The following is a 27,602-nucleotide window of genomic DNA, read 5'->3' as shown; positions in this document are numbered from 1 at the left end:
AAACACAAGAAAGAAAACCGCACTTGAAATCACTTGTCAAGTGATTTCATGGGGACTTTGAAATAGTTAGTTAAAGGTTACTGGTTCGAAACCAAGAAAGGGTGATCATTACTTTTAACACCTTTCTGACCCATATGAGTTAGACGGGTGGCCTAATTTTTGCTTCATTATAGATTAAAAAAAGTACAGAATGGTGGTGTTCATTATTAATTAACAGAAAGACTCCTGAGACCAGATCAACTTCATACTCATTCTGATTTAGAAATGGCATTTCAGAGCTCCTAATCACTGCAAGCCATCCAGCTTATGACAAAACATGGATGTACTGACATGAAGATAACAAGCACTTTTAATATTGAGGATTTCACACCTACAACTACCAGACCAGGCCTTTATATCAGAGTGCCTGAAAACCAGAGCGACATAAAGATAACCTGAAGTCTATGAATAGCTATCATTATCGGTTCTAAGAGTGAATTTTCCAGGCAATGGCGCATACCTGTAGAAACTCATCCAGCTCCACCTGTCCGTTTTTGTTGAGGTCAACCTCATTGAGGATCTCATGGAGGGAATTTTCATCAATTTGGATGCTGAGTTTCTGAAAGAACACATATCAAAACATATTATGTAAAATATATATTTTTTTAGCTATTTTAAACTAGAAGAGTTCCATTAGTTCTATGTAAACATACTTTCACAACACAAAGCAACTCGATTCCAACCTGACCAACTATTGAAATTAAGCTGCCAAAAACACCCGGTATACACTTAAATACATATGAACACCTATTCAGTTTTCAGCAAATTGGCCTGCCCTGATGAACAACAGTGTAAAATCTGCCATTAGGCAGAGGTTAGGCATGTGAAACTACAACATTTTTGGTGTAAGAAACCTTAAATAACATTAGTCAAGGTTTAAGTGGGCCCAAAGGAGTGCCACCAAAGTGTAAAATATGGCAGCTTTAAAGGAAAAGAGATTGAATAGAGGTTGTAGCAGTATGACAAACTCACCTCGAGCACCTGCTGGACATCCAGTGTCGTTATGAAGCCTTTACTCTCCTTATCAAATTTGTAAAAGCGCTTTTTATATCTGTCAATAATAATTATTGCAAAATTAGGGTGGTAAGAGATGAAGATACCAGTATATACATAAAGACAACCACACACACACATACCTTGCCACCTCTTGGGGTGTAAGTGAGATTTCTGTTGTCTTGCTGAGCTGCTCAGAGCGAGCTTTATAGCCCATCTCTAGATGCAGAAACTTCTTTGCTCCCTCCAGCTCTTCCTACAGACAAATACACATATAACTTCAGGGTGCCATTCAGCAAACTCACATGCTTAAACAACAGAAGGCCAGTACACTTCACAGTTGACTTATTTAGACATTTCACTCACACTTTAATATGTTTTAATGTCTTTTTGCTGGTATAAAAAAATAAATCTAATTTAAAAGCCTAACAAACTTCTATTTGTGAAATGTTTTGCTTGAATAGTGTGCTTGTGTCTTTCTTTAAAATAATGATATTCATATATTCTTAAAGTGTCTAAGCACATTTTGGGGCCACTCTATTTGATGTCTGCAGTGCATTGAGAAGCAGAAACATTTTCGACATGATTAAAAATATGACGTAGTACATGTTTAAAATTTTGTACAAAGGAATGAGACTAATGTTTAATGCATTTAAAATAAGAAAATATTTCAGGTAAAGAGTTTTATGCAACTAAATCACGTAACATATATCCACCTGTAACGCATAGGGAGCCTTTGCAAAGCTGTGACATACCTGCAATGGATCGTGGCTATCAGCAGAGCATTGTGTATTTGTGGTGGGTGTGGTGCACCTGCATTGTGTGCAGATCTGAGCGCTAAACTCATAGGAACTAAACAGTATCAAAGCTGCACAGTGGTCTGTGCTATTATTAGTGCTTTTGTTTACCAGACAGGAAACTCACGACCAACATGCAAAAGCTAGAGTAACACTTTCACCCCTTACGCACACAGATTACACACTTACTTTCAATCCCTCCCACAAGCACAGACGTAATAGCCATAGTCATCTAGAGGTGTTGTGCCTGGGCGTTTATTTTAAAACTGAATTGTGTTCTTTTCCTGAAGCTAAGTCTCCTTGTTAGAAAGACTATTTCAAGCTAACAATAGCTGAGGTCTATTAGTAGCTGTTAACTAAATTCACTTGGCTGAGACCTTTTGCTAAAAAGTTGTGTTTAGAGCAAAGGCAGCAGGTTTGTGATCAGTTCCAATTCATTTCAACCTATCCACAGTTGTCCTGAGCAACCACTGTGCGGCGCCATGATGATTCTAACTAGGGATGTGCGTGAGTAGTCGAATAATCGAATATTCGTTCTGCAATAATTATTAGAATAGTAAAAATTCTATTCGAATTTTGCAAAGTTTTGCTTTGCTGGCCATATATACAGTGAGACGCATGTTAAATCCTGAACACACAAACTAACTAAAACTAACAGTTATAAAAGAATGCACTGGGTGGCGCTGTTGAGTATGGACACAAGTTGATCACATTTGTTGAGCAAACGGTTCAGTCAGTACGTTCAGATGGGCACCAAAAAAGCGGGTTATTGCGAGAATGTGGCTTACTGTGAGAAAGCTGTATTCCTGTTTAAATGTACTGGATAAGCGGAGTACACTTTACTCTCGTATATGTGCAGCTCGTCAGAAAGTAGCATCCCCGTAGCAACGTAATCCCCGCGACGCTTCTGTAAACAACAAACATGGCATCCGAGAAAGACTATGCTAGCTAAGCTACGGGATATTCCATCATTTAAACTGGAGTGTATAAATGAGTATATGTTTACAGAGCACGTGGATATGCTTGTTTTTCTCAACAAAAACATGACATGAGATACAATATAAACATGATAACTATTATATGGTGAGTGTTTATAGTCGTCCTGTAAGTTAAACGCTTTCATTCAATTCTTTTTTTGTTTTCACACATTGTTTAAATATATAAAAAAAAGCACAGGACATGATAGCTTGTTTTAAATATAATTAGAAGCTTGTTTTTTTTAATGGTGACAACCTTTATGACAAAAATAAATATTTTGCAATGTCTCTTTCTCATTAATTACCTTCATTTAAATAATAGAATATTCTAATATTTGTTTTTTTATGAGCTTAAATATTCGAATACCATATTATTGATGAATGCCCATCCCTAATTCTAACTACATGTTTTGTGTTTCTGGTCTCGAGACACAATGTAAAAACTACCGAAACGAGCGATTCAGATGGAGAACAACAACCATTTAAGTGTTATTTGGAGTACAAATTAATTTCACGCTTAACTTGTGCAGTTGTCTATCATAACTCAAAGTAGTTAATGATATCAACGTAACTCACCTCGGATCATCGCTTCATAACGTCTAGGTTGCGTATGTAACCTCCGTTCCCCGATGGAGGGAATGAGACGTTGTGTCAGAGAAGCGACACTAGGGGTCTCTCTTGAGCGCCAATATTCACCTCTGAACTATGAAAAAAGGCCAATGAGAGTTGGCACCCAGTATTTGCATGTCCCGCCCCCGGACATACGGGTATTTAAGCGGCGCAAATACGGGAGTTCATTCAGGATTTTTCTGAGGAGCCGGAAATGGTCCGGCCACAACAGTGGCTCGGCTCAGCGACGTGGCAGGGGAGACACAACGTCTCATTCCCTCCATTGGGGAACGGAGGTTACATACGTAACCTAGACGTTCCCCTTCTGTCGCTCTCTCCACGTTGTGTCAGAGAAGCGACACTAGGGGTCCACTTATAAAAGTGCCATGCGCTGAGCCGTGTACGTAAACAGCTGATACAGGAACGAGCAGGTATTCTTACATGCAGGACACCCAACTGTATCAAGCTGCACGTACCCTATCGTCCCAATGCCCCATTTAAGCCATCAGGATTCCTTATCGTTACCCTGGAGGGGGGAACAAGGCGCTGGCCGCCAACCTGGGAACGGGCCAAGCCTGGCCAGGCCTCTTTCTCTCACTGTTTCTCGCATAGAGCAACTAAGGCCGGGGCCCTTACACGCATTGAGGGAAGGGGGTCTTAGCCCTTATTCAGGGTGGAGAAGACCCTGCGGAGGCCACGCCTACCCCAGAGGGGAGGCAAGTTTAAGTGGCAAAACCATCAGAGGCCTGACTTAGGGCCTATGTGGAAAAGTTGGTGCGGTGGTGGATCCAGCCTCATAGAGGGGGGAACATACAGCACGGCAACCGAGGCAGCCGTAACTGCCTAAGGGAAACACGGGAGTCAGCTCGCCAGAGGGGACAGAACCGTGGTGTTACACACAGGGGGAGTCCGAAGGAGGCCTTACCTGTGGAGCACCTATACCAGTACAGGGTAGCTTGCGGCACCCGCAGTGGCTTGGGTCGGCGAGTTCCTCCGCTGAACTGCGACCCACGAGGGCTAGGGAGGAATCAACCAGTGTCCCAAGCCTGGGATCTCCTGGGAATGAAGGCGCACTGTTTCCCCTGGTTAGGGGGAAAGGCGCTAGGTGCAAGCAATTCACCCGGTCAGATCGTGGGCATGCTACCGAGTTCTACGGGCTCGGTACCTGAGAAACACGGGCGATACTGACTCAACTCGGAGATTGTAGAATCTCGCAAGTGTTAGGTGTTGCCCAGCCCGCTGCTCTACAAATGTCTGCTAGGGCAGTGCCCCTAGCCAGTGCCCATGAGGACGCAACACTCCTGGTGGAGTGGGCTCGGACCCGCAGGGGGGGGGCACGGCCTGGGTGTGATAAGCCAGTGAAATGGCGTCGACAACCCAGTGGGCGAGTCTCTGCTTGGAGACAGCATTCCCTTTCTGCTGTCCCCCAAAGCAGACGAATAGCTGCTCAGAGCGTCTGGTGCTCTGTGTGTGGTCCAGATAAATCCGTAAAGCACGTACTAGACACAGCAGTGAAAGGACTGGATCTGCCTCCTCCCGGGGCAGCGCTTGCAGGTTCACCACCTGATTCCTGAAGGGTGTGGTAGGAACCTTGGGCACATAGCCCGGTCGCGGTCTTAGGATCACGAAAGGACACTTGCCCGGACCGAACTCCAGGCAAGTGTCGCTAACAGAGAACGCATGCAGGTCCCCGACCCTCTTGATGGAAGCAAGCGCGATCAGCAGGGCGGTCTTGAGAGAGAGGGCCCTGAGTCCAACTGAGTCAAGCGGCTCGAAGGGGGGTCTCTGGAGTCCCGTAAGGACGACCGAGAGATCCCAGGAGGGGAACAGGTTAGGCCAGGAGGGAGTTATCTTCCGGGCACCTTTTAGGAACCTGACGATTAAGTCGTGCTTACCAAGAGACTTTCCGTCTATCGTGTCGTGGTGGGCCACGATAGCTGCGACATACACCTTGAGGGTGGAGGGGGACAGCCTCCTCTCCAGCCTCTCCTGAAGAAACACGAACACTGACCTAACTGCGCACTTCTGCGGGTCTTCGGCTCGGGAAGAACACCAGTCCGCGAACAGACGCCACTTCAGAGCGTAAAGATGCCTGGTAGAGTGGGCTCTGGCTTGATTGATTGTATCTATGATGGTAGATGGTAGGCCGGCTAGATCTTCTGCATCCCATCCAAGGGCCAGACGTGGAGGTTCCAGAGGTCTGGGTGCGGGTGCCAGAGCGTGCCCCGTCCCTGAGAAAGAAGGTCCTTCCTCAGGGGAATTCGCCAGGGAGGGGCTGTCGTGAGGAGCGTGAGGTCCGAGAACCAAGTCCGGGTGAGCCAGTAGGGGGCCACCAGAATGACCTGCTCTTCGTCCTCCCTGACCTTGCATAGCACCTGTGCAAGAAGGCTCACTGGGGGAAATGCGTACTTGCGCAGCCCCGCGGGCCAGCTGAGTGCCAAAGCATCTGCCCCGAGGGGAGCCTCTGTCCGGGCATATCAGAGCAGGCAGTGGGAGGTTTCTTGGGAGGCAAAACAGGTCTACCTGCGCCTTGCCGAACCTGTCCCAAATCAGCTGGACCGACTGGGGGTGGAGCCTCCACTCTCCGCCGGGCGAGCTTTGTCTTGACAGCGCGTCCGCTATCACATTGAGGTTGCCGGGGATGTGAGTGGCGCGCAGTGACTCCAGTCGCTGCTGACTCCAAAAGAGGAGACGACGGGCGAGCTGTGACATGTGGACTCTGCCTTGGCGATTTATGTAGGCTATGACCGTGGTGCTGTGTGTTCTAACTAGGACGTGCTTGCCCCGAATTAACGGGAGAAACTTCCTCAGGGCAAGGAAAACAGCCAGCAGCTCTGGGCAGTTGATGCGCCAACGCAGCGGGCCTCGGTTCCACCGGCCTGGTGCTGCGTGCCCGTTGTACACGGCGCCCCAACCCAATTTGGAGGCGTCGGTTGTAACCAGAACACGTCGGGACACCTGCTGCAAGGGTAGTCCTGCTCGTAGAAAGCAGAGGTCTGTCCAGTGTTAGAAGGTTTGGCGGCAGGCAGTGGTAACTTTCACGTTGTGCGTGCCGCGGCGCTATGCTCGTCTCGGAACTCGAGTCTGGAGCCAGTGCTGAAGTGGTCTCATATGCATCAAGCCCAGCGGCGTGGCCGTCGCGGAGGATGCCATATGCCCCAGGAGCTGTTTGAATCGTTTAGAGGGACCACGGCACATGGCTTAAAGGGAGCAAGGCATTTCAGCACTGACTGAGCATGCTCGTTGGAGAGACGTGCTATTATTGAGACTGAGTCTAACTCCAAACCGGGAAAAGAGATGCTCTGGACCGGGGTAAGCTTGCTCTTTTCCCAGTTGACCTGAAGACCCAAACGGCTGAGGTGCCTGAGCACCCGGTCTCTGTGCGCGCATAGTAACTCTCGCGAGGGGGCCAGGATGAGCCAGTCATCGAGGTAATTGAGTATGCGTATGCCGGCTTCTCGGAGCGGGGCAAGAGCTGCCTCTGCGACTTATGTGAAGACGCGAGGGGACAGAGACAGGCCGAAGGGGGGGACTTTGTACTGATACGCCTGGCCGTCGAACGCGAACCGTAGGAAGGGTCGATGTCGAGGGTGAATCGAGATGTGGAAGTACGCGTCCTTCAGGTCTACCGCTGCGAACCAAACTAGATGCCGGACGCCATATAGAGTTTGTTTCTGGGTGAGCATTTTGAACGGGAGTTTGGACAAGGTCCGATTAAAAACTTGCAGGTCCAAGATCGGTCGTAAGCCGCCGCCTTTCTTGGGTACAACGAAGTAAGGGCTGTAGACACCCTTCTTCTTTTCGGTTGGAGGGACAGGCTCTATCGCGTCCTTTAATAGAAGCGAGGCGATTTCTTCACGCAGGGAATGGGCATGTTGGCCGTGTACTGCGGAAAAATGTACGCCCACGAAGGGGGGGCGGAGACCTGGCAAACTGAATTGCGTAACCGAGTCGAATGGTCCGGTGCAGCCAGCGTGACGGGTTGGGCAGTGAAAGCCACGCCTCTAAGCTCCGTGCTAGGGGCACCAAGGGGACGAGTTTTTTGGACATACCCGGCGGGGCTTCGCAGCGGTGCGGAACAGGTAACGCGGCGTTGGGAGGCAACGTGGCGTCCCGAGGCTCTGGTGCTGAGAATAAACTCAAAGCAATTACCTTGCTCCGCGCACCCGGCAGGGGACGGGTTCGTGACTGAGGAGGAGGTCTGATGCTGGCTTCCTCTAAACTCGTCTGAACCGGCTGGCCGGGGAACAGTCGTAGGGCTGAGGGCGGGGATACCGTGTCCGGGAAGCCGGGACTGTTGAGACCTGAAAGCAGAGTGCCGTGTGAACGGCATTTGCGGGCCAGGTGACCCCAGAGACAACAAGGAAATAGCTCTATAGAGTGTAAAGAATTTAACAAAAAATTCTCCTCCCGTCCCTCCACCGGGGAACGGAGCGGTCTTACCAGCTCCGGAGCTACCGTCTTGGTCTCTGGGTCGGTCATCTCAGGAGCCTGGGAGCCTTCCGGGTCCTCGAGGGGGTCCGTGAGACGAGGGACATCCAACTTCTGCGGGGGGCTCAACGCTGGGGCTGAGAGCTGGGCCCACTCACTTGTTAGTTGAGGCGGAGCACCACTTTCTTTCTTTCTTGAAAGCCGCAGGAGGACGCCCTCAGCGAGCAGACAGGGCATGGCCCCTGGCGGCAGGTTTGCGGCAACGATGGCAAACCATCGTTGCGTTTCTGGACCACGGAGTGGCCATCACCTGTTTGAGTGCAGTTCCTGCAGCACGTCAAGAACAGGACCACCCAAGTGCAGATTCTGAAATGCCCTGGCCCGGTGGACTTACAGGAGGGGGCCATGGCATGCAGGGGGGAGCGGTCTGGGACCGTTCTACCACCGAGGGTAGCGAGAGCGGAGGAGCGAGGAAGCTGGGCTTGCTCAGCTCGTCATGCACGTCCGGGAAGGAATCCGGGGCACTGTGAGCGGCGCACATGCCCGCGGAACCAATTAAGCCCGGGGAAGCATAGCGGACCTTCTTGCGTCAGGCTCAGACTGGGCGGAGACTCGAAGCTGGCGGCCCAGGCGAGTTATCCGCAATCGACTCCGCTGTTACGCTCTCCGATGCAGCGGTGATGTCATCATCCAATGCTGGGGAGCTCGAGGGACCGGACGGTAGGCTGTTAAGCGGACCGCACTAATCCCGAGCTCGGGGAAGCAGGCAAGCGTGCCGGGGAGGCAGGAGGTTTTCGAGGGGATTTACCTGGCGAAAGCGTCCCGTTATTCTCCCCAGATCGTTCTCCATCGCCCGCGGTGCCTGACTGAATCCCGTAGGAAGGAGGAATGGCTCTCTCTCACTACAAGAGAAAGCAGAGATCGCAACGCTGCCGCGGTTATGTTCTCACACTGAAAACATAACCCACTGGAGAGAATGCTCATCCCGAGCTCGGACGGAAACAAGCAAGCGTGCCGGGGAGGCGGGGGATTTCGAGGGGGTTCACCCGGCGAAACGGAGCCCGTCACTGTCCCCAGATCGTTTTCATCGGCTGCGGCGCCTGCCTCAATCCCGTAGGAAGGAGGCGAGGCGCAGGGGGGCGGCTGAAGCAGCTTTTTTCTCACTACAAGAAAATGCCTACGACCGCAATGCTGTCATGGCTATGTTCTCGTACTGAAAACATAGACCATTCATAAAAACGCTGTCTGCGTGTGATCGCAACCCAGGAATGCAAGGCAGTTTTTATGGCCGTCAGAGGTGGGGAGAATCAACGCATCCAGAAACTACACAGAGGCGGAAAATCGTCTTTAAAAAGACGCGTCCTGAGAAGGACGTTCAACGGCGCTGTGTTTTGCTCTTTTAGAGCGAAATTCACTCTTTTAGAATAACTCTTTCGAGTTGTCTGCGCTGTTGAAGCACCCAGGGGCAAGAATGCACAGCTGTGCACGAATGAGAAAGCCGCTGTTATGCGCCGTCAGATCCAACAGCATGTAGAGCGTCAGAGGATTAAACAGGAACTGGGTGTATAACTCGCAGCAGACTGCATGCACGACCATCGGCTCCGAAGAAATTTTCTGAATGAACTCCCGTATTTGCGCCGCTTAAATACCCGTATGTCCGGGGGTGGGACATGCAAATACTGGGTGCCAACTCTCATTGGCCTTTTTTCATAGTTCAGAGGTGAATATCGGCGCTCAAGAGAGAACCCTAGTGTCGCTTCTCTGACACAACGTTCAGAGAGCGACAGAAGGGGAACATCTACATTCTCGAGTGAGGCACTGAAAAAACGGTCATCTCGACTGTGAAGTATCGGCACTATGGATCTGCATTTTTTTTGACAACTTAATATATAATAATACTTTTAATACTGCTAAGAATAAACACTGATGTGGGTGAAAACATTGGAGACTGGAAATTGAAAACAGGCAAACTGTGGAACACTTCTATGCTAAAAAGGTGGATTAAGGAGATATGTTCATTATATATCTTGAAGCATGGGCATTGAAATGTTCAGATGTATTTAAACTGAATTTTTAATAATTTACAGTTCAATCTGAATTTTATCTTCTCTTATCTTTTCTTTTATCTTATCTCATTCTAAAGAAATATCTTCATTAGATGGCTGTAATTTATGTAATCATAATGATGATGAAATGGCATACTTTCTTTTTTTGCTCTGTCCACTGCAGTTCTTTGCCCATGAGCTCAATGATACGTGGCAGAGCTTCATCTGCAGCCTGTACATTCAGAAAGCCCAGGCGAGTTCGGCGAGCAATCATATCGATAGCTGTACATGCATACTCCTTTATAGCATACTGCACCTGGATCCACACAGAAAGCATTAGTTAAAAGTAGGTCTGTAAAACGATTAAAATATTTAATCGCAATTAATCACATAATTTTTTGTAGTTAATCTGTGATCACAATATCTTTATAAACATGAGTGGACATGTTTCACCCAGATGTATTTTTCAGTCATCCACACAATACCTACCCCTACATGAACAACAAAAAATTTACACAATACAACTCAATTCAAATTATGTACAAAATATGGTATTTGTAAGTGTATTATGACAGGATTTATTTGCTTCTTTTTATGGAGTTTTGACAGACATGCAAAAAGTCTGCACTGACATTTACAATTGACAACTCAGTGCAAAATACATTATAAAATCCTTTTAGACCCCGGTCACAATTGTAGATTGCCTGCAGTGTTCCAGAATGTGTCCAACTTCTGCACTGACTTGTGTACTATCAAAAAGAGATGCTGTGACAGAACATTGGAGACAGCAGCAGGGTTTCTGTTAGCCGATAAACAGTACCGCCACTCCCTAAATGCATATTATGCAGTCTGCGTAGGGCACCAACACCCTAGGGGGACCAGAAACTCCACCGGTTGCCCTTATTCGCAAGTTATATGTTATTCAAGACCCTGTAGCAGTCGCGGAACACAGACGATCACCTCGCACTTTCACGTACTGCGCATCGCAACCTTTGTCTCGCGTTAGCACTGCACCTTGCAGTGTAAGGCTGGTGTTCAAATGGCAATTGTCTTGCTGCCGCAATGATATCGGTGCTTTAGGGGCATATTCTACTACAGTACTACTTTGATACAATGCTTGCTGCAGGTCTCAGCATAATGTCTCCCACCATCTGTTTTCCCGACGGTTAATGCATGTGACATTAGCGGTGTTTGTGTTCTCATGAACTACGGTTTATTCAAAGGGTCATATTACACGTTAACGTTGTTAAAAAAAATTGTGGCTTTAAATGAATTTTGAGCTGATAACATGTTAACTTCGACAGCATAAGTCTGTAAAACCTGTTCCTCTAGTGGCACCAAATGGAATTGCAAAAATAATGATGACCGTTATCAAAAAGATCTCGCATAATTCACCCATCTACAATTGGTCTAAAAAGTCACAACATTATTGGTTGAGCCAATATTGCTGTGTCTGACTGGTCAAACAACAGAGCAAAGTTTTGATAATGCCATATTGCCAAAGTTTTTACAGTTTTTGTGGAAAGTATTTTAACATTGAAATTCTTAAAGCTGATGTGTAATATTTTTGATAAAATACTTATAATACAGAGGCAAGTAACAGTATGTAAACCCTTTGGAATTGTACCTGCATTTATGTATAAATTTGCCTTAAAATGGACTCGAATTGGGTTTGATCTTCCTGTTGATGAGATAAATATTGCTCTTCAAGTAACATTAATAAACAAGCACAATGTGTTTTAACTAATAAAATTCAAATTATTTATTTGTTCTTGTACATATAATACAAATATTTACAGGGTAGGTTGGAAAAAGTATGTGAACCTCTAGGCTAATGCATCAACAAAAGCTAATTAGAGTCTGAAGTTGGCAAACCTGACATCCAATTAATGAAAGGAGATTGGAGGATGGAATTAGAGTTAATTTGCCTAATAAAAAGCGCTCAAACATTTTGAGTTTGATATTCCAAGAAGCATTTACTGACGTGGACCATGCCTTGCAAAAAAAAAAAAAAAAAGATCTCAGGAGACCTACGTTCGAGAATTATTGCTTTGAATAAAGATGGAAAGGGTTCAAAGTTAAAATGAAGAGCTTAGATATTCATCTGTCCACAGTTAGAAAAACTGTCTATAAATGGAGATGATTTAGTACTGTGGATACTCTCCCAAGAAGAAGCCGTACAGCCAAGATTACTCAAAGGGCACATCACAGAATGCTCAGTGAGGTAAAAAAAGTAGTGACAGCTAAAGACTTGAAGGAATCACTGCTATTCATAAACATCTCAGTTCATAAGTCTACAATATGGAAAAACAGGAATCATTTCCATGGTAGGACAACCCAAAGGTGGAGGGAGCATCATGATTTGGGGATGCTTTACTGCTTGTCATCATTGACAGAAAAAATTATTCCCAAGTTTTTCAAGATATCCTCCAGGATAATGTCAGAGTTGCTATGCGCTAGCTGAAGCTCAGTAAAAGTTGGGTGATGCCGCAGGACAATAACCCTAAACTTCAAAAAAAGAAAATCCAACTTTAGAAGTGGCCCAGTCAGAGCCTTGACTTTAACCCAATAGAGATGCTATGGAATGACCTCATGAGAGCCTTTCACACCAGACTGTGGTGATAGGGGCATTGGCACTCACACAGTTTGTGAATGGAGAGCGAGGCCAGGGGGAATGAATGGGAAGGACACGCACCTGTGTATAATTTCCCTAACAGCTGTTCTGTGTTTCAGTGAGCAGCGTTGGGGAGGTAAAAAGTGAGACGAGAAGCCCAGAGAGAGAGAGAGAGTCCTGATCCCGTGTGTGTGTTCCCATTTAGCTGAAAAGCAGCAGTTTGTTTATGTTTTGGCTGAAAAGCATTGACGCTATCAATGACAAGAGAGGAGTAGACTATTTTATATATATAAATTCTGCACCTGCATTCCAATCTACAATAAAGATGATGTAATCCTTCCTCATGATCACGCAGCGTGCTTTTATGAGCTGAATGGTAGGTGTAAAACTTTCCAGCAAGGATGACAGGAGAAGACAGTTCTTCAAACTCGAGGTGCAACTTTAATATACACACTTCCCACATACACAGTACTTTACACACACACTCAGTTAAACATATTAAGGAACACAGTAGGCTTCCTTGTGTCAGACTCTTCCTCCCTAAAGGTTCTGTGGCTGCCACTTTTATCCCGCTCTCCCTGTGCTCACTGAAATTAGACACAGGTGTTAGGTATAATTTAGCTCAGGTGTAAGCACCCTTACCGCTTTTCTCTCCCGAACACAAAGCGATGCCGCGTGAGAGGAGGGGCGGCAACCTCGCCTCTTCCCTCCTCATTCAGAGCAGCTGAGGACGGCCCTGGCTCCGCCTCCCCTGCCAGAGCTTCGCACACCGCACACCTCTTTATGCGGGACTCATCCGCGCAGATACTCTCTAAAATATCTCTAAAACTTGGCCAATCAGTACCCAAGATTAGCGGATGAGTGAGGCGGGAACTAACCGCTGCCTCCACACTATGGTTTCTTCCCCTGAATTTAATCGCCAAAGTCACCATGGGATACTTGTGAACATCCCCATGCATACACCTCACCCTCACCAATTTAGCTAAATCCAAAGCCCCAGGTTGAACCAAGCGTTGGTGGATGATTACAGCCGGTATCCAGCAAAGCTTGGTAAATACCTCCCCTGATCCTTACCGGAACCCGGTATGCTCCAGCCTGATTGGGGGCAGCCTGCGGGACGTCGAAGACCCGCACCACCGTCCCCACCTCCATCAGCGGACACTGATCCCGGAAGTGGTCTGGGTCGCCGCACTTCCAACAGGCCGGCCCAGGCGTCACACCTGCACTTGTGCTGGCGGGCGCCCCCACCTGAGGAGGAGAGTGGCTGAAGGACAGGGAAGGGGCGGGTACAGTCCCCCAAGGCCGGGAAGCTGGGCTCTGGTTCACTCCACGCCTGTGCAGGGCAGGAACGGGCCCTGGGGAGAGAACAGAAGGAGAGGGCAAAGGGGAGAGGTAGGGAACAGGGAATGACACAGGGGAAGAGAGAGAGAGAGAGAGAGAGAGGGCTCATCCGCCCTCGGAATCGCCGCCATGTGGTCCTTCGCAAGACGGACGGCTGCCTCCAGCGACGCCGGGCGGGTGCACTGGACCCACTCTGCTGTTCTCTTGGGCAAACGTTGGATGAACTGCTCCAGCACCACCTGGTCGACCAGTCCCTCGACGTCGCGATCCCCCACCAGCAGCCACCTCCGACAGGCGTCCCGGAGCCGTTGAGCAAATGCCAACGGGCGGACGGGCTTCCCCAGCTTCATACCCCGGAAGAGTTGGCGACTTTCTTCCGGGCTCCGACCAACCCATTGCAAAATGGCCAAACGGCCTTCTTGAGGTCAGCGTAGGCCAGGAGACTTGTTGCCGGTAGCTGCTGTGCAGCGAGCTGAGCTTCCCCGGACAAGAGTGTCACTAGGCGAGCCGCCCACTGGCCGTGCGGCCAGCCCCAAATTCCAGCGGTGTGCTCGAAAAGGTCGAGGAATGCTTCTGGATCGTCTGCCGCCCTCATCTTCTGTAACATGGGCGGGGGCAGCGTGGCGCGAGTGTCCGGGGTCACGGATGTGGCTGAAGCGGACTCCTGGCTGAGGAGACTCCGGATAGCATGCTGGTCCTCTGCTTGAGCCCGCATAATCTCAAAAAACCGACGATCCTGGTCCTGCCGGAGCTCAAGCAGGGATTGTTGGTGGCCCTGATGTAATGCAGCGAGGGATTGGAGGACCTCTGCCAGCTGGGAGGACTCTATGGGGCGATTCTTTTCCATTGCTTGGAATAAACTTTTCCAATTTTCCTTTCCCGGGTTTCGGCACCAGTGTAAAACTTTCCAGCAAGGATGACAGGAGAAGACAGTTCTTCAAACTCGAGGTGCAACTTAAATGTACACACTTCCCACATACACAGTACTTTACACACACACACTCAGTTAAACATATTAAGGAACACAGTAGGCTTCCTTGTGTCAGACTCATCCTCCCTAAAGGTTCTGTGGCTACCACTTTTATCCCGCTCTCCCCGTGCTCACCGAAATTAGACACAGGTGTTAGGTATAATTTAGCTCAGGTGTAAGCACCCTTACCGCTTTTCTCTCCCGGACAGGCGGTTGACCATGCCCCCACTGCCACAGTAGGCTATACAAAAAGTTAAAATGTGATGAGACTGCAGTATCCCCAACAGACTCGTGCAGCGTGTGCAAGCCATTTGCGCATCACAAGCAGGCAGTGCTTCACTTTCGATTAACTGCGCAAGTAACAGCCATTGACCAGGGAAATAAAAAATGCCACTCCATCTCAAAAAGGTTGGCGACCCCTGGTCCAGCTCAGCAAAGTAACATTGGCTTAACCAATGGTGCGAGTTTGGTTCAATTAGACACGCATATTATTGGGCTGATTATATCAAAAGTCTTTTAAAAAATGTGAAGGTAATATGAATTGCACATAATTATTTTTTTAAATACACACATTAAGTATTAGTGCTGGAATTTCAGCATGCCTACCTCACTCTCTATGTAAGGAAATTCAGATACAAGGCGTTTCCCCAGTATTGGCCATCTCTTGCCTGTCACCTGGGCCATCTTGGCCACTTCAAACGCACGGCCTCCGTAGGTGGCTACCAGGTGCTGGGCAACCTGTAAGTACAAAAAAACTATTATAATATTGCCAAGGTCTTCATTTCATCAACATTAAGAGAGATTGACTGAAAAACTATTCTGTAAAATTCTGTAAAAAAAAAAAAGAGTGGTAAGTTTCAGTTTCCATAACATGAATTAGTTGTGGTCCAGTGGCCTAAAATTTTGAATCCTGATACCAGTTTACCACTTACAGAACCCACCCTTTTCATAAAACCCATTGTTCCCTGTCCCATGCTAGTTTAAGACTTAAAATGTGTTCTCTCATACTGTAGAGATGTTTTCTTCACAGTTTTTAAGCTAGTTTACGATACACTGTATCCTTTGCTTCATTAAGCGTTCGGACAAATAAACAAGGCCCCGTTTACTTTGATTCGAAGTCTTCTGTTATATCTCTCACCAAAGGTCAAGTGCTGTCAAAAATATCTGCATGCTGACCTTTTTAAATATGCAGGCAAAACAACATCCATGGTAGTGCTATGGCTCCATCAAGCTCTCATGCTTCCTAACAAGGGTTCGCCAGACTTTCTCTCTTGGATGGAATCACAGGAGAAAATTGAACCTGATCAAAACAGCACTGATCATCAGAATGCTGAGGAGTCAGGCTTTAAAAACCTACCTCATTCTCCAGGCCATAGTCCTGAACCAAGCGAATATACAGGGTGGGAGTCCAGTCCTTCCCACCCTCCAGCAACAGGCCAACCGTCCTGCTGGGTCCAGCCGAAAGTTTATGAGCCTTTACTGCTGCATCAAGCGTCTCCTCAGCCATGGAGCGATAGGTGGTCCATTTCCCACCTATTGTAGAGAGAGCTCTGCTTAATCTTTATACAGGAGCACATGGAACACTTCTATATTGTAAATAACCCAACTGCCTAATTTCTTATGAGAAAACTAAATATGTTGGTTCTTGTTTTCGATATGGCACCTAAAAATGTTACGTTACATAAAAGTCTTATTTGTTGCATAAGAATTTATGAAAATCTGGGATTTGATAAATTCAAAATTTATACCTACAAACTGACAACAAAAAAAATTAATTAAACAATGACATAAAATGATTAATAAATATTTAGTATTCTGCTAATGCTGCTATAGGTCAATTATCAAATAAGAACATTTGTGACAGTGACAATGTTAACAGCGACCATGTTACCTCCTCTCATACATTTAGACCCCACTGTATTTTAGAGGTCATTCAAGCAGAAAACATCATTAATTCTAAGCTTTCACAAACTTTTTTCTCATTGTACAAATACAATTTTATCTAATCTTTCAAGCAACATAGAGACAGAGGCACAAGTTACAGGCACTGGCACTGACCAGCAATGGTGATGAGTCCACTGTCAGTGATGTTGACAATGTGGTTTCGACAGATGGACTGCGTGTCTTTGGAGTTGGGGTCGGTGACCAGCGGACGAATGCCACTCCAGGCTGCCAGGACATCCCCTCGTCGCACTGAGAACCAGAGAAAACAGAGATGCTGACAAACTCTGACAGCTGAAATGTTGTGTGGTGTTTATCGGATTGACAGGACTCAAATAGGCTCCACTATTGTACATATGCAATGTCAGGGCTCAACCATAAAAAATTTTTAAGCTGGTCCAGTTGGGACAGTAGTTAAGTTTTTTTTCTTGCTCTATCAACATTTTCACTGGCCACAAAGACACAAAAAAAAATATATAATGGCTTTGACAATAAATATGACCCATATGTTAGCCAATCAACTTGCATACTCTCTATTTGTATAACATTAAAACTGCTTCAGTTGTTTGCACTGCAGTGTGCTAAGAGAGTTTTCTCTCTGAAACCCTTCTCCTCGCCAGTACCACCTATCTAGATCTGCTTCAGGGGGATTGAATGTCTAAATCTGCAGCAGCATGTCCTAAATGATTGATGAAGTATGTATTTTGTATGTCTAATTGTGCAGCAGCTCAGTGTAATGTATGTTCTAAGATATAAAAGTATTTTATATCATATATAAAGCATTTTTTAATTAAATGTTAAGTTTGCTTTACAAAAAAAGCTTTATGACAGATATAAATAAATAAAAATATTATATATTATAAATTACAAAAAAACACCTTGGCTAGAAAAAGGTTTTGCATATTTGCAAAAGATTACTGGTTTGTTTTATAATTTTCAACCCAAAGAAGCTAATACTTTGAAGACTGTCTCAAATCATCCTCACAATTTCAACAAATCCATACAGTACATTATACAGTGCCTAAAGAAAGTCATTATACCTTGTCAAAATCCTTATCATTTTTCCCACCCTTGAAATTTAAATAACTTAAATCTAACCTTTTCCTGCTGTATTTACACAAAACCTTCAACATCAATGTGAAACGCTGTGCAAAAAATCATGAACAATTATTAAAATACCAATACCAATACCTGGTTTAGATGATCAGCCCCCTAAGATTAACCATTACAAACTTGCTCAGGTGCAACCAATCACCTTTCAGATTACATACTTGGCTAACTGCCCCCCCCCCCCCCCGCTTGACATCAATTGTAGTTGTTATGATTACTTCTGGAAGAATAAAAATGGCTGTTCCATGAGGATTTCATTACTAGTAGTTTATGGTAATGAATTCAGGAATTCACCATGGTGATTTCAAAGTGGCTCCGGGATATAATTGTGGAAAGGCACAGGTTAGGAGAAGGGTACAAAAGAGAAGCGTACAAAAACTATCCTTTTGAGTAATGTTCAGAACATTATTAAGAAGTGGAAAGCGCATGGCACCACAAAAACCTTGCCTAGAAAGGGCCCTCCCTCCTAACTAGATGATCATGCCAGGAGGAAATTTATCAAGGAAGCTATCAAGAGATCAAAAGCAACTTTGAAGGATTTACAAGCCCTTATGGCTGAGATTGATCAGTCTTTGCATGTGACAATAATCTTCTAAGATTTACACAAAGCTGGCCTGAATGGCAAGGTTGCAAAAAAGAAGGCTCTTCTGAAAATGTGCCACAATAAGCACTTTGCAAAACAAAAGGTTTTTAGTCAGATGAGACAATAATTTAAAATTTACGACTGAACTTCAAGCGCTATATTAGGAGAAAACCAAACAGCACACCACCCAAAACATACCATACCTACTGTGAAGCATAGTGAAGACAACATTATGTTGTGGGGGTGTTTCTCTTCAGCAGGGACTTGGCAATTGATCAGGACTGAAGGGAAAACTGATGCTGCCTTTTACACACAAATTCTTGAGGAAAATTTGTGGCCCTCTGCTCAACAACTAAAGCCAAGTCAGAGCCCTGACCTAAAACCAATAGAAAACCTGTGGATGGACTAAAATAGAGCAGTCCATCATTGCTCACACTGCAATTTAACTGAGCAAATATTCCCCAATCAAGGTGCGCGTAGCCAGTAGAGACATATCTAAACAGTCTGCCATTAAAGCAAAAGGTAGCTCAAAGAAGTATTAAATCCAGGAGTATGATTACTTTTCAAACCCTGTTATCCTAGTTTTTCATCTTATGTTTGGAACTGCTGCCATTTTTTTCGTCATTTGAATGTTGTAAAGCAAAATGTGTACATTTGTAAAAAATAAATAAAATATTAAAAAACATATATATATTTGTAACAAATATTTTTTTTGATAGGATTTGATTTCAGGCTGTAAGACAAAAAAGTGACTAATCCAAAGGGTTTTTTATAGGTACTGTATGTAACGCTGTTACATATTTAAATCAGAACAATTCAACAACGGTGATCAATACATAACAAAACTCAAATATTTTAGGGGCCGTTCTTATGAATGCATTTTTGTATCTGTCTGTGCTGTTTTTCAATTGTTTTCCAAGGTAAACGGACATCTTTGACTGTTGTGTCGAGTCTCCGTTGAGTACAATCTACATCAATATTTAACTGATTGTTCATATTGAAAGGTAAAGGAAATGTTTGTTTCAAGATCTTTTTTGTTTGATAAATGACCACAGATGAATGGGACATAAAAGACATAAATAAACACCCGTGGGGTCTGGCTCTGATGGGGATGAAATATGCTTATCCATTTAATTGCTTTGTTATTTTGTTAAATCAACAAACTGTGACACCAACAACACGTTTGAGTGCAGAGTCAATTACCCTATTGTGGTGACATCTCAAGCATTAATTATTAAGAGGGAGTTGTGTATCGATCTGTGGTACGCCTGCCACTGTAATATGCAGGTTGATATTTCTGAATAGGGGGAAAAACAGAGACAGCAGTCTCATTATCAAAGGGCATTTCTGAAACATTTATGACAAGGCTAGGGAGCTCTGCAGACATCAGATTGGGGAGCCAAACACACACAGACACACACACCTTGTGTCTAAATGAAATTCAGCAAAAGAACATTGGGTTGTCGAATGAATCTGAGTAATCGAATTCTCGAGAGGCGAATTCAGTCCATTTCCTAGCTCTAGCAGGCATTTATGGAGTTCCCTAAGAGTGAAGGAAAAGATATACAACTCCACAACCGTTTCGATTATTCTGTCATCATTACCATAACTATTAGGAATGCACTGTATATTGGTTACCATATAGGTACCTGTTGATATAAGCATTTTTAAAATGACTGGCATCAGTCTAATAAAGCCAATATTAAAAGCATATTATAAGGGCTTTTTTTTTTCAACAAGTCCACAACTACATTACATTGTACACATTTGGCAAACGCTTTTATCGATTTGCATTTTGGAGAAAAAACAATGTATCAGCCCAAGCATTCCCTGGGAACTGAACCCATCATTTCAGTGTTGCTGGCACCTTTTTATTTTAAATGATTGGCATCAGTCTAATAAAGCCAATATTAAAAGCATATTATAAGGGCTTTTTTTTTTTCAACAAGTCCACAACTACATTACATTGTACACATTTGGCAAATGCTTTTATCGATTTGCATTTTGGAGAAAAAACAATGTATCAGCCCAAGCATTCCCTGGGAACTGAACCCATCATTTCAGTGTTGCTGGCACCTTTTTATTTTACTAGTTGAGCTAAAGGAACACTCTTTTTAAAGTTTATATACTTTTTATACATCAGATATTACTAAACTGTATCATAATTTTTAGTTGTACTATATAATTGGTTCCGATGCATGATTTCACTTGTAATGCTTATCTTTATAAAAATAATTATGGGGAAAAACTTGCCATCATGTTGGTTTCAACTACAACATATAATTGATTTAGATAACAATATTGGCCAAATATTATTTATTGGTGCATTTCTAATAACTACACTTTATTTTCATTTAAAATATTGAAATATTGAAAAGGCATACAAAATGATGCTGGCATACAAAACATTCACTGGGTCTGCTCCAGCATACCTAAAATCATTTATGCAGAACTACACTCCTGCCAGAAGACTGCGGTCAGCTAAGGAACATCGCCTTGTCGTACCAAAACCAAAAGACACCAAAACACTTTCCCGGACTCCTCTTTCAGTTTCATCATACCACGTTGGTGGAATGACCTTCCCAACTCCATCCGTGAAGCTGACTCACTCTCTATCTTCAAAAAACGTCTAAAAACACATCTTTTCCAAGAGCACTTAACTTATATATATATTAACTTATATATATATTAATAATTCTTGTTGCACTTAAATCCGTTTTGTATACTATTCTGATGCTAGTGAAACTTTGTAGTATGGCACTTATCGTACCACTGTCTACTTAAGATGATTCCCTTATGTTGTCCTCTTTTGTAAGTCGCTTTGGATAAAAGCATCTGCCAAATGAATAAATGTATAAATGTAAACCTCCTTTAAACAGTAATGTCAATTAGTAATGAGCTATATATTGAACATGCACAATATAGTCACAATAATTTTCCTGGCGATAGAAAATTAAACAACATTGTGAATACTGTAATTATACATATTTATTTGTCCATTAAGTTTCCTAAAGACTTTGTAAATAAACTGATTTGTATCAACTATCAACACTCAAAACTGTTTAAGGAAGTACCTGTGTAGCATTTTTCATATATAAAAATGTTTAACCAAAAAACCTACTTAGGTAAATTTAGCTGTTTATGATGTATTGTTACATATTGTATTGTTATTAGTGCATATAAATAAAATGCTATCATTTAGTGTAAAACAGTGAGGAAAACGTCTAGGTTACGTATGTAACCTTCGTTCCCCGATGGAGGGAACGAGACGTTGTGTCGGAGAAGCGACACTAGGGGTCTCTCTTGAGCACCGATATATGCCTCTGATCTATGAAAAAAGGCCAATGAGAAGTTGGCAGACGGTATTTGCACACCTCGCCCCGGACATATGGGTATTTAAGCGGGCAAATACGGGAGTTCATTCAGGATTTTTCTAAGGAGCCGGAAATGGTCCGGCCACAACAGTGGCTTGGCTCAGCGACATGGCGGGGAAGACACAATGTCTCGTTCCCTCCATCGGGGAACGGAGGTTACATACGTAACCTAGACGTTCCCCTTCTGTTGCTCTCTCCGCGTTGTGTCGGAGAAGCAACACCAGGGGTCCCACTTAAATCATGCCATGCACTGGGTCGTGTACGTGAACTGCTGATACAGAAGCGGGCAGGTATTCTTACGTGCAAACGCGACCAGCTGTATCAGGCTGCACGTACCGTTCCCCAATGCCCCATTAAAGTCATCACCGGTTACCCTAGTGAGGGGAACAAGGTGATGCTTGCCAACCTGGGAATGGGCCAAGCCTGGCTGGGCCTCTTTTCTCTCTATGTTTCTCGCATAGAGCAATCATGGCCAGGGCCCTTACATGCATTAAGGGAAGGGGGTCTTACCCAGTTTCCTATTCTTTCAGGGGGAGAAGACCCTGCGGAGACCACACCTACCCTGCAGGGGAGGTAAAGGTGGTGAATACATCACATGGCCGCTTAGGACCTATGTGGGAAAGTTGGCGCGGTGGTAGATCCAGCCTCGTAGAGGGGGAGTTGCTAAAGCACGGCTACCGAGGCAGCTGGAACTGCCTAAGGGAGACACGGAAGTCCACTCGCGAAGGGACAGTACCACGGAGATTACACACAGGGGGAGTCCGCATAGGAGGCATTTAACCTGTGGAGCACCTATTCCAGTACAGGGTAGATTAAGTACCCGTAGTGGATTGGGTCAGCGAGTTCCTCCGCTGAACTGCAGACCCATGAGGGCTAGGGAGGAATCAACCAGGGATCCGAGAGATGGGATCTCATGGGAAAAAACGCCTACTATTTTACCTCGGCTGAGGGAAAGGGCACTAGGCGCAAGCGATTCACCCGGCCAGATCGTCAGCGTGTTACCGAGTTCTACGGGCTCGGACCTGAGAGAACACGAGACGATACCGACTCAAATACCGGAAATTGTAAAATCTCACGAAGGTATTAGGTGTTGCCCACCCTGCTGCTCTACAGATGGCTGCTAGGGAGGTGCCCCTGGCCAGTACCCACGAGGCAGCGCTTGGGCACATAGTCTGGTCGCGGTCTTAGGATCACGTATGTGTCTGCCGGACCGAACTCCAGGCAAGTGTCGCTGACAGAGAACGCTTGCAGGTCCCCGACCCTCTTGATGGAGGCGAGCGCAATCAGCAGGGCCGTTTTGAGAGAGAGGGCCCTGAGTCCAGCTGAGTCTAGCGGCTCGAAGGGGGGGGGGTCTCTGGAGGCCCGTGAGGACCACTGAGAGATCCCAGGAGGGGAACAGGCTTGGCCGGGAGGGATTTAGCCTCCGGGCACCTCTTAGGAACCTGATAATTAAGTCGTGCTTACCCAGAGACTTGCCATCTACTGTATCGTGGTGAGCCACGATGGCGGCAACATACACCTTGGGGGTGGAAGGGGAGCCTCCCCTCCAGCCTCTCCTGTAGGAACAAAAACACTGACCTAACTGCGCACCTCTGTGGGTCTTCAGCTCGGGAAGAACACCAATTTGCAAACAGGCACCACTTTAGGGTGTAAAGATGCCTGGTAAAAGGGGCTCTGGCTTGGTTGATTGTGTCTATGACAGTCGATGGCAGACCGGCTAGCTCTTCCACGTCCCGTCCAAGGGCCAGACGTGGAGGTTCCAGAGGTCTGGGTGCGGATGCCAGAGCGTGCCCCATCCCTGAGAAAGAAGGTCCTTCCTCAGGGAATTCGCCAGGGAGGGGCTGTCGCGAGAAGCGTGAGATCCGAGAACCAAGTCTGAGTGGGCCAATAGGGGGCCACTAAGGTGACTTGCTCCTTGTCCTCCCTGACCTTGCACAGCACCTGTGCAAGAAGGCTCACTGGGGGGAATGCGTACTTGTGCAGCCCTGTGGGCCAGCTGTGTGCCAATGTGTCTGCCCCGAGAGGAGCCTCTGTTCAGGCATACCAGAGCGGGCAGTGGGAGGTTTCTTGGGAGGCAAACAGGTCTACCTGGGCCTTGTGTCTCCCAAATCAGCTGAACCGACTGGGGGTGAAGCCTCCACTATCCACTGGGCATGTGTTGTCGTGACAGCGCGTCCGCTATCACATTGAGGTTGTCGGGGATGTGAGTGGCACGTAGCGACTTGAGACCACTTGAGACGAATCGTGACATGTGGTGGGAGCGTACTCCGCCTTGGCGATTTATGAATGCCACCACTGCGGTGCTGTCTGACCTGACCAGGACATGTTTGTCCCGAACTAAGGGTAGAAACTTCCTCAGGGCAAAGAAAACAGTCAGCAACTCTAGGCAGTTGATGTGCCAGCGCAGCGGGGCCCCTTTCCAACGGCCGTGGCTGCGTGCCCATTGTACACAACACCCCAACCCGATCTGGAGGTGTCGGTCGTGACCAGGGCGTGTTGGGACACCTGCTGCAATGCTACTCCTGCCTGCAGAAAGCAGAGGTCTGTCCAGGGTTTGAGTGTCTGGCAGCAGGCAGTGGTGATCATCACACGGTGCGTGCCGCGGCGCCATGCTCGTCTCGGGACTCGAGTCTGAAGCCAGTGCTGAAGTGGTCTCATATGCATCAACCCCAGTGGCGCGACCGGCGCGGAGGATGCCATATACCCCAGGAGCCTTTGGAAAAGTTTTAAAGGGACCATAGTGCCTGGCTTGAAGGAAGCGAGGCATTTCAGCACCGACTGTGCATGCTCGTTGGTGAGACGTGCTGACATTGAGACTGAGTCCATGCCGAGAAAAGAGATGCTCTGAACTGGAGCGAGCTTGCTCTTTTCCCAGCTGACCTGAAGTCCCAAACGGCTGAGGTGCCTGAGCACCTGGTCTCTGTGCGCGCATAGTAACTCTCGCGAGGGGGCCAGGATGAGCCAGTCGTCGAGGTAGTTGAGTATGCGGATGCCGGCTTCTCTGAGCGGGGCAAGAGCTGCCTCTGCGACTTTCGTGAAGACGCGAGGGGACAGAGACAGGCTGAAGGGAGGACTTTGTACTGATACACCTGGCCATCGAACGCAAACCATAGGAAGGGTTGGTGTCGTGGCAGAATCGAGATGTGAAAGTACACGTCCTTCAGGTCTACCACTGTGAACCAATCTAGATGCCAGACGCAAGTCAGAAACTGTGAGCATTTTGAATGGGAGTTTGAGCAGAGCCCGGTTGAAAACTCGCAGGTCCAAGATCGGTCTTAAGCCGCCGCCTTTCTTGGGTACAACAAAGTAAGGGCTGTAGAAACCCTTCTTCATTTCGATTGGAGGGACAGGCTCTATCGCATCTTTGAGTAAAAGAGTGCCGATTTCCGTGCGCAGGGAATTGGCATGTTCGCCATGTACTGCAGAAAAACGGACGCCCGCGAAGGGGGGCAGGGGCCTGGCAAACTGAATTGCGTAACCGATTCGAATGGTCCGGTGTAGCCAGCATGACGGATTGGGCAGTGAAAGCCACGCCTCTAAACTCCGTGCTAGGGGCACCAAGGGAACGAGTATTTTGGACGTACCCGGCGGGTCTTCGCAACGGTAGAGTGGCGTTGGGAGGCAATCTTGGAATCTTCTTGGCTACAATGGCTGTTTGGCTGAAATGACGGTTCCTCTGATCTGAAAAATCTTAATTTTAAGCTATTTCAGAGCAAATACATGAAATATTAATATGTATATGTATTGAGATATATATTGAATATCTTCAAAAAGCGAAAAAAATGTAATATATTTTTTTTAGCTATAGCCCAGTCCCTAATGTCCACACAATGTCTTTTTAACACTAAAAATCTCTGTTCATCATAATTCTCTCTCTATCTCTCTCTCTCTCAAACAGTACTTCTACTTGAATCACAAACACCACGATCTTGACGCTACAAAGTCAGTGTGACAAATCTCCCACAGTCAAATCCCCTCAGCTTCCTTCTGCAGAGCAGACTACATTCCAGCCAGAGGCAAGGTCTCTGTGTTATTCCTCCATCACTCAATCCACCGTCATTCTCCATGATCTGCTTTATTCATACTCCCATCCATCCCTTAAGGGTCAACTAGGTAGCCTGGTCACCCAGAAAAAAAGCATAAGAAGACAACCAGCCACATGGCTGCTGTCACAATGTGGTTTATGAATGCATGTTCTAATTCAAAAACAGACAGTCCAATGACTCCTTAGCTGAAAAACACGCATGACACATAATGAGATAATGAGACTCAACCAACTCTTAACGACTTGCCATACAATCAGAGAAAGAGGAAGCATTTTTGTAAGAGAAATTCTGCTACAAAGCTAATCAATCAAGCAATCAAGCTTGCATCCATGGCGCTATGAACAATTAGAGGGCTGCGCTCAAAAATCAATACGTCCGCTCTTCGAGGGAGATTTGTAGTAGTGATCAGTCTCAACTCGTAGTTACTAGTCTCAACATCAATTTAAGTCTGTCTGTCTGTCTGTCTGATCATTTACTGTACATGCATGCAGAAATGGAGCCTGTTTGGCCCCAAAACACTAACATAAAACATTACTTATTCAGTACTAAGAACATAATTGTTACGTTCCTGTGTTGTCTGCCCTCTGTTCTTTGTTTCACTATCACGTTTATTTCACGTTTTCTTGTTGTCCGCTCCGTGTTTTCTGTTTCACCCGTCACCGATCCCGTTCCTTGTCACGTTTTCCCTGTTGTCCGCCCTGAGTCTCACTGTCCTTGTGAAAAACTACACTTCCCACAATTCCCCGATCTTCTCACTGCCATCACTGTGTCATTGTTTGCACCTGTTTGTCGTTTGTGATCCTCCTGTGTCTGTGTATATAAACCCTGTGTTTTCCACTCCTTGTCGATCGTTGTATGTTTTAGCTCCTTGTTTCCTGCCCGTGTTTTCCGTGATTACTTACCCGTTCGAGGTTCCTGTGCCCTTCAGTCTCTGTTTTCCCAATGTGGATGTTTTCTTTTGTTCCTGTGTTTTTATGTGATTTTTAGTTGCCATAATAAATACCGCATTTGGATCCGCACCTCTGTCTGTCCTGTCCTGCTTCCACACCCAGCATAACAGAACGATCGACCCACAATGGATCCAGCGGTGCAACAGGCGAACTTCAGACTCCTCTGCCTGAAACAAGAGGACCGTCCTGTGGAGGACCACATCCGCGACTTCCTCGAGCTGGCGAGTGTCGCGGACTTCCCAGACTCCCTGGTGGCTTTCTTCAGGGGCAATCTGAACAGTTCGCTTAAGGAGCGGTTGCCAGCAAGCCAACCTCCACGCCTGCCTTAATCCACAAACCAGCGTCGCCAGTTTGGTCCGCTCCAGAGCCGGTGTGCTCAGCTTCCTCTGCTCCTGCGCCAGCGCGCTCAACCTCGTCAGCCCGAAGGAGGAGGAGGAGGGCAGAAGCTTCTGCTCGCTACTCCACGCCAGCCACGGCCAGCGAGCCAGAGCCCACGCCTGCCACGGCCAGCGAGCCAGAGCCCACGCCTGCCACGGCCAGCGAGCCAGAGCCCACGCCTGCCACGGCCAGCGAGCCAGAGCCAGAGCCTGCCCCGGCCAGCGAGCCAGAGCCCACGCCTGCCACGGCCAGCGAGCCAGAGCCCTCGCCTGCCCCGGTCTGCGAGCCAGGGCCCTCGTCAGCTACGGTCAGCGAGCCAGGGCCCTCGTCAGCTACGGTCAGCGAGCCAGAGCCCTCGTCAGCTATGGTCACCCAGCCAGTACCTGTCGCCTCAGAGGTCAATG

The 27,602-nt window shown here is 46.5% G+C and overlaps 1 protein-coding gene across 2 annotated transcripts in view; it reads right to left on the bottom strand.

Moving 5' to 3' along the window:
- Positions 1–27,602, bottom strand: part of LOC127647041 (glycerol-3-phosphate dehydrogenase, mitochondrial-like) — a 57,696-nt gene that overhangs the window by 4,484 nt on the left and 25,610 nt on the right. For both annotated transcript variants that reach the window (XM_052131103.1, XM_052131104.1), the window contains 7 exons: positions 16,875–17,009; positions 16,174–16,349; positions 15,423–15,554; positions 10,049–10,207; positions 1,176–1,288; positions 1,012–1,090; positions 500–598 (listed from right to left, as the gene is read on the bottom strand). In XM_052131103.1, coding sequence (XP_051987063.1) covers positions 500–598; positions 1,012–1,090; positions 1,176–1,288; positions 10,049–10,207; positions 15,423–15,554; positions 16,174–16,349; positions 16,875–17,009 — 893 coding nt within the window. The remainder of the gene's footprint in view (positions 1–499; positions 599–1,011; positions 1,091–1,175; positions 1,289–10,048; positions 10,208–15,422; positions 15,555–16,173; positions 16,350–16,874; positions 17,010–27,602) is intronic.

The sequence above is a fragment of the Xyrauchen texanus genome, chromosome 7 (genome assembly GCF_025860055.1).
Source record: "Xyrauchen texanus isolate HMW12.3.18 chromosome 7, RBS_HiC_50CHRs, whole genome shotgun sequence".
Classification (NCBI taxonomy): Eukaryota; Metazoa; Chordata; class Actinopteri; order Cypriniformes; family Catostomidae; genus Xyrauchen; species Xyrauchen texanus.
Note: the sequence above shows the minus strand (reverse complement) of the source record. Positions and strands in the feature narration are given on the sequence as shown.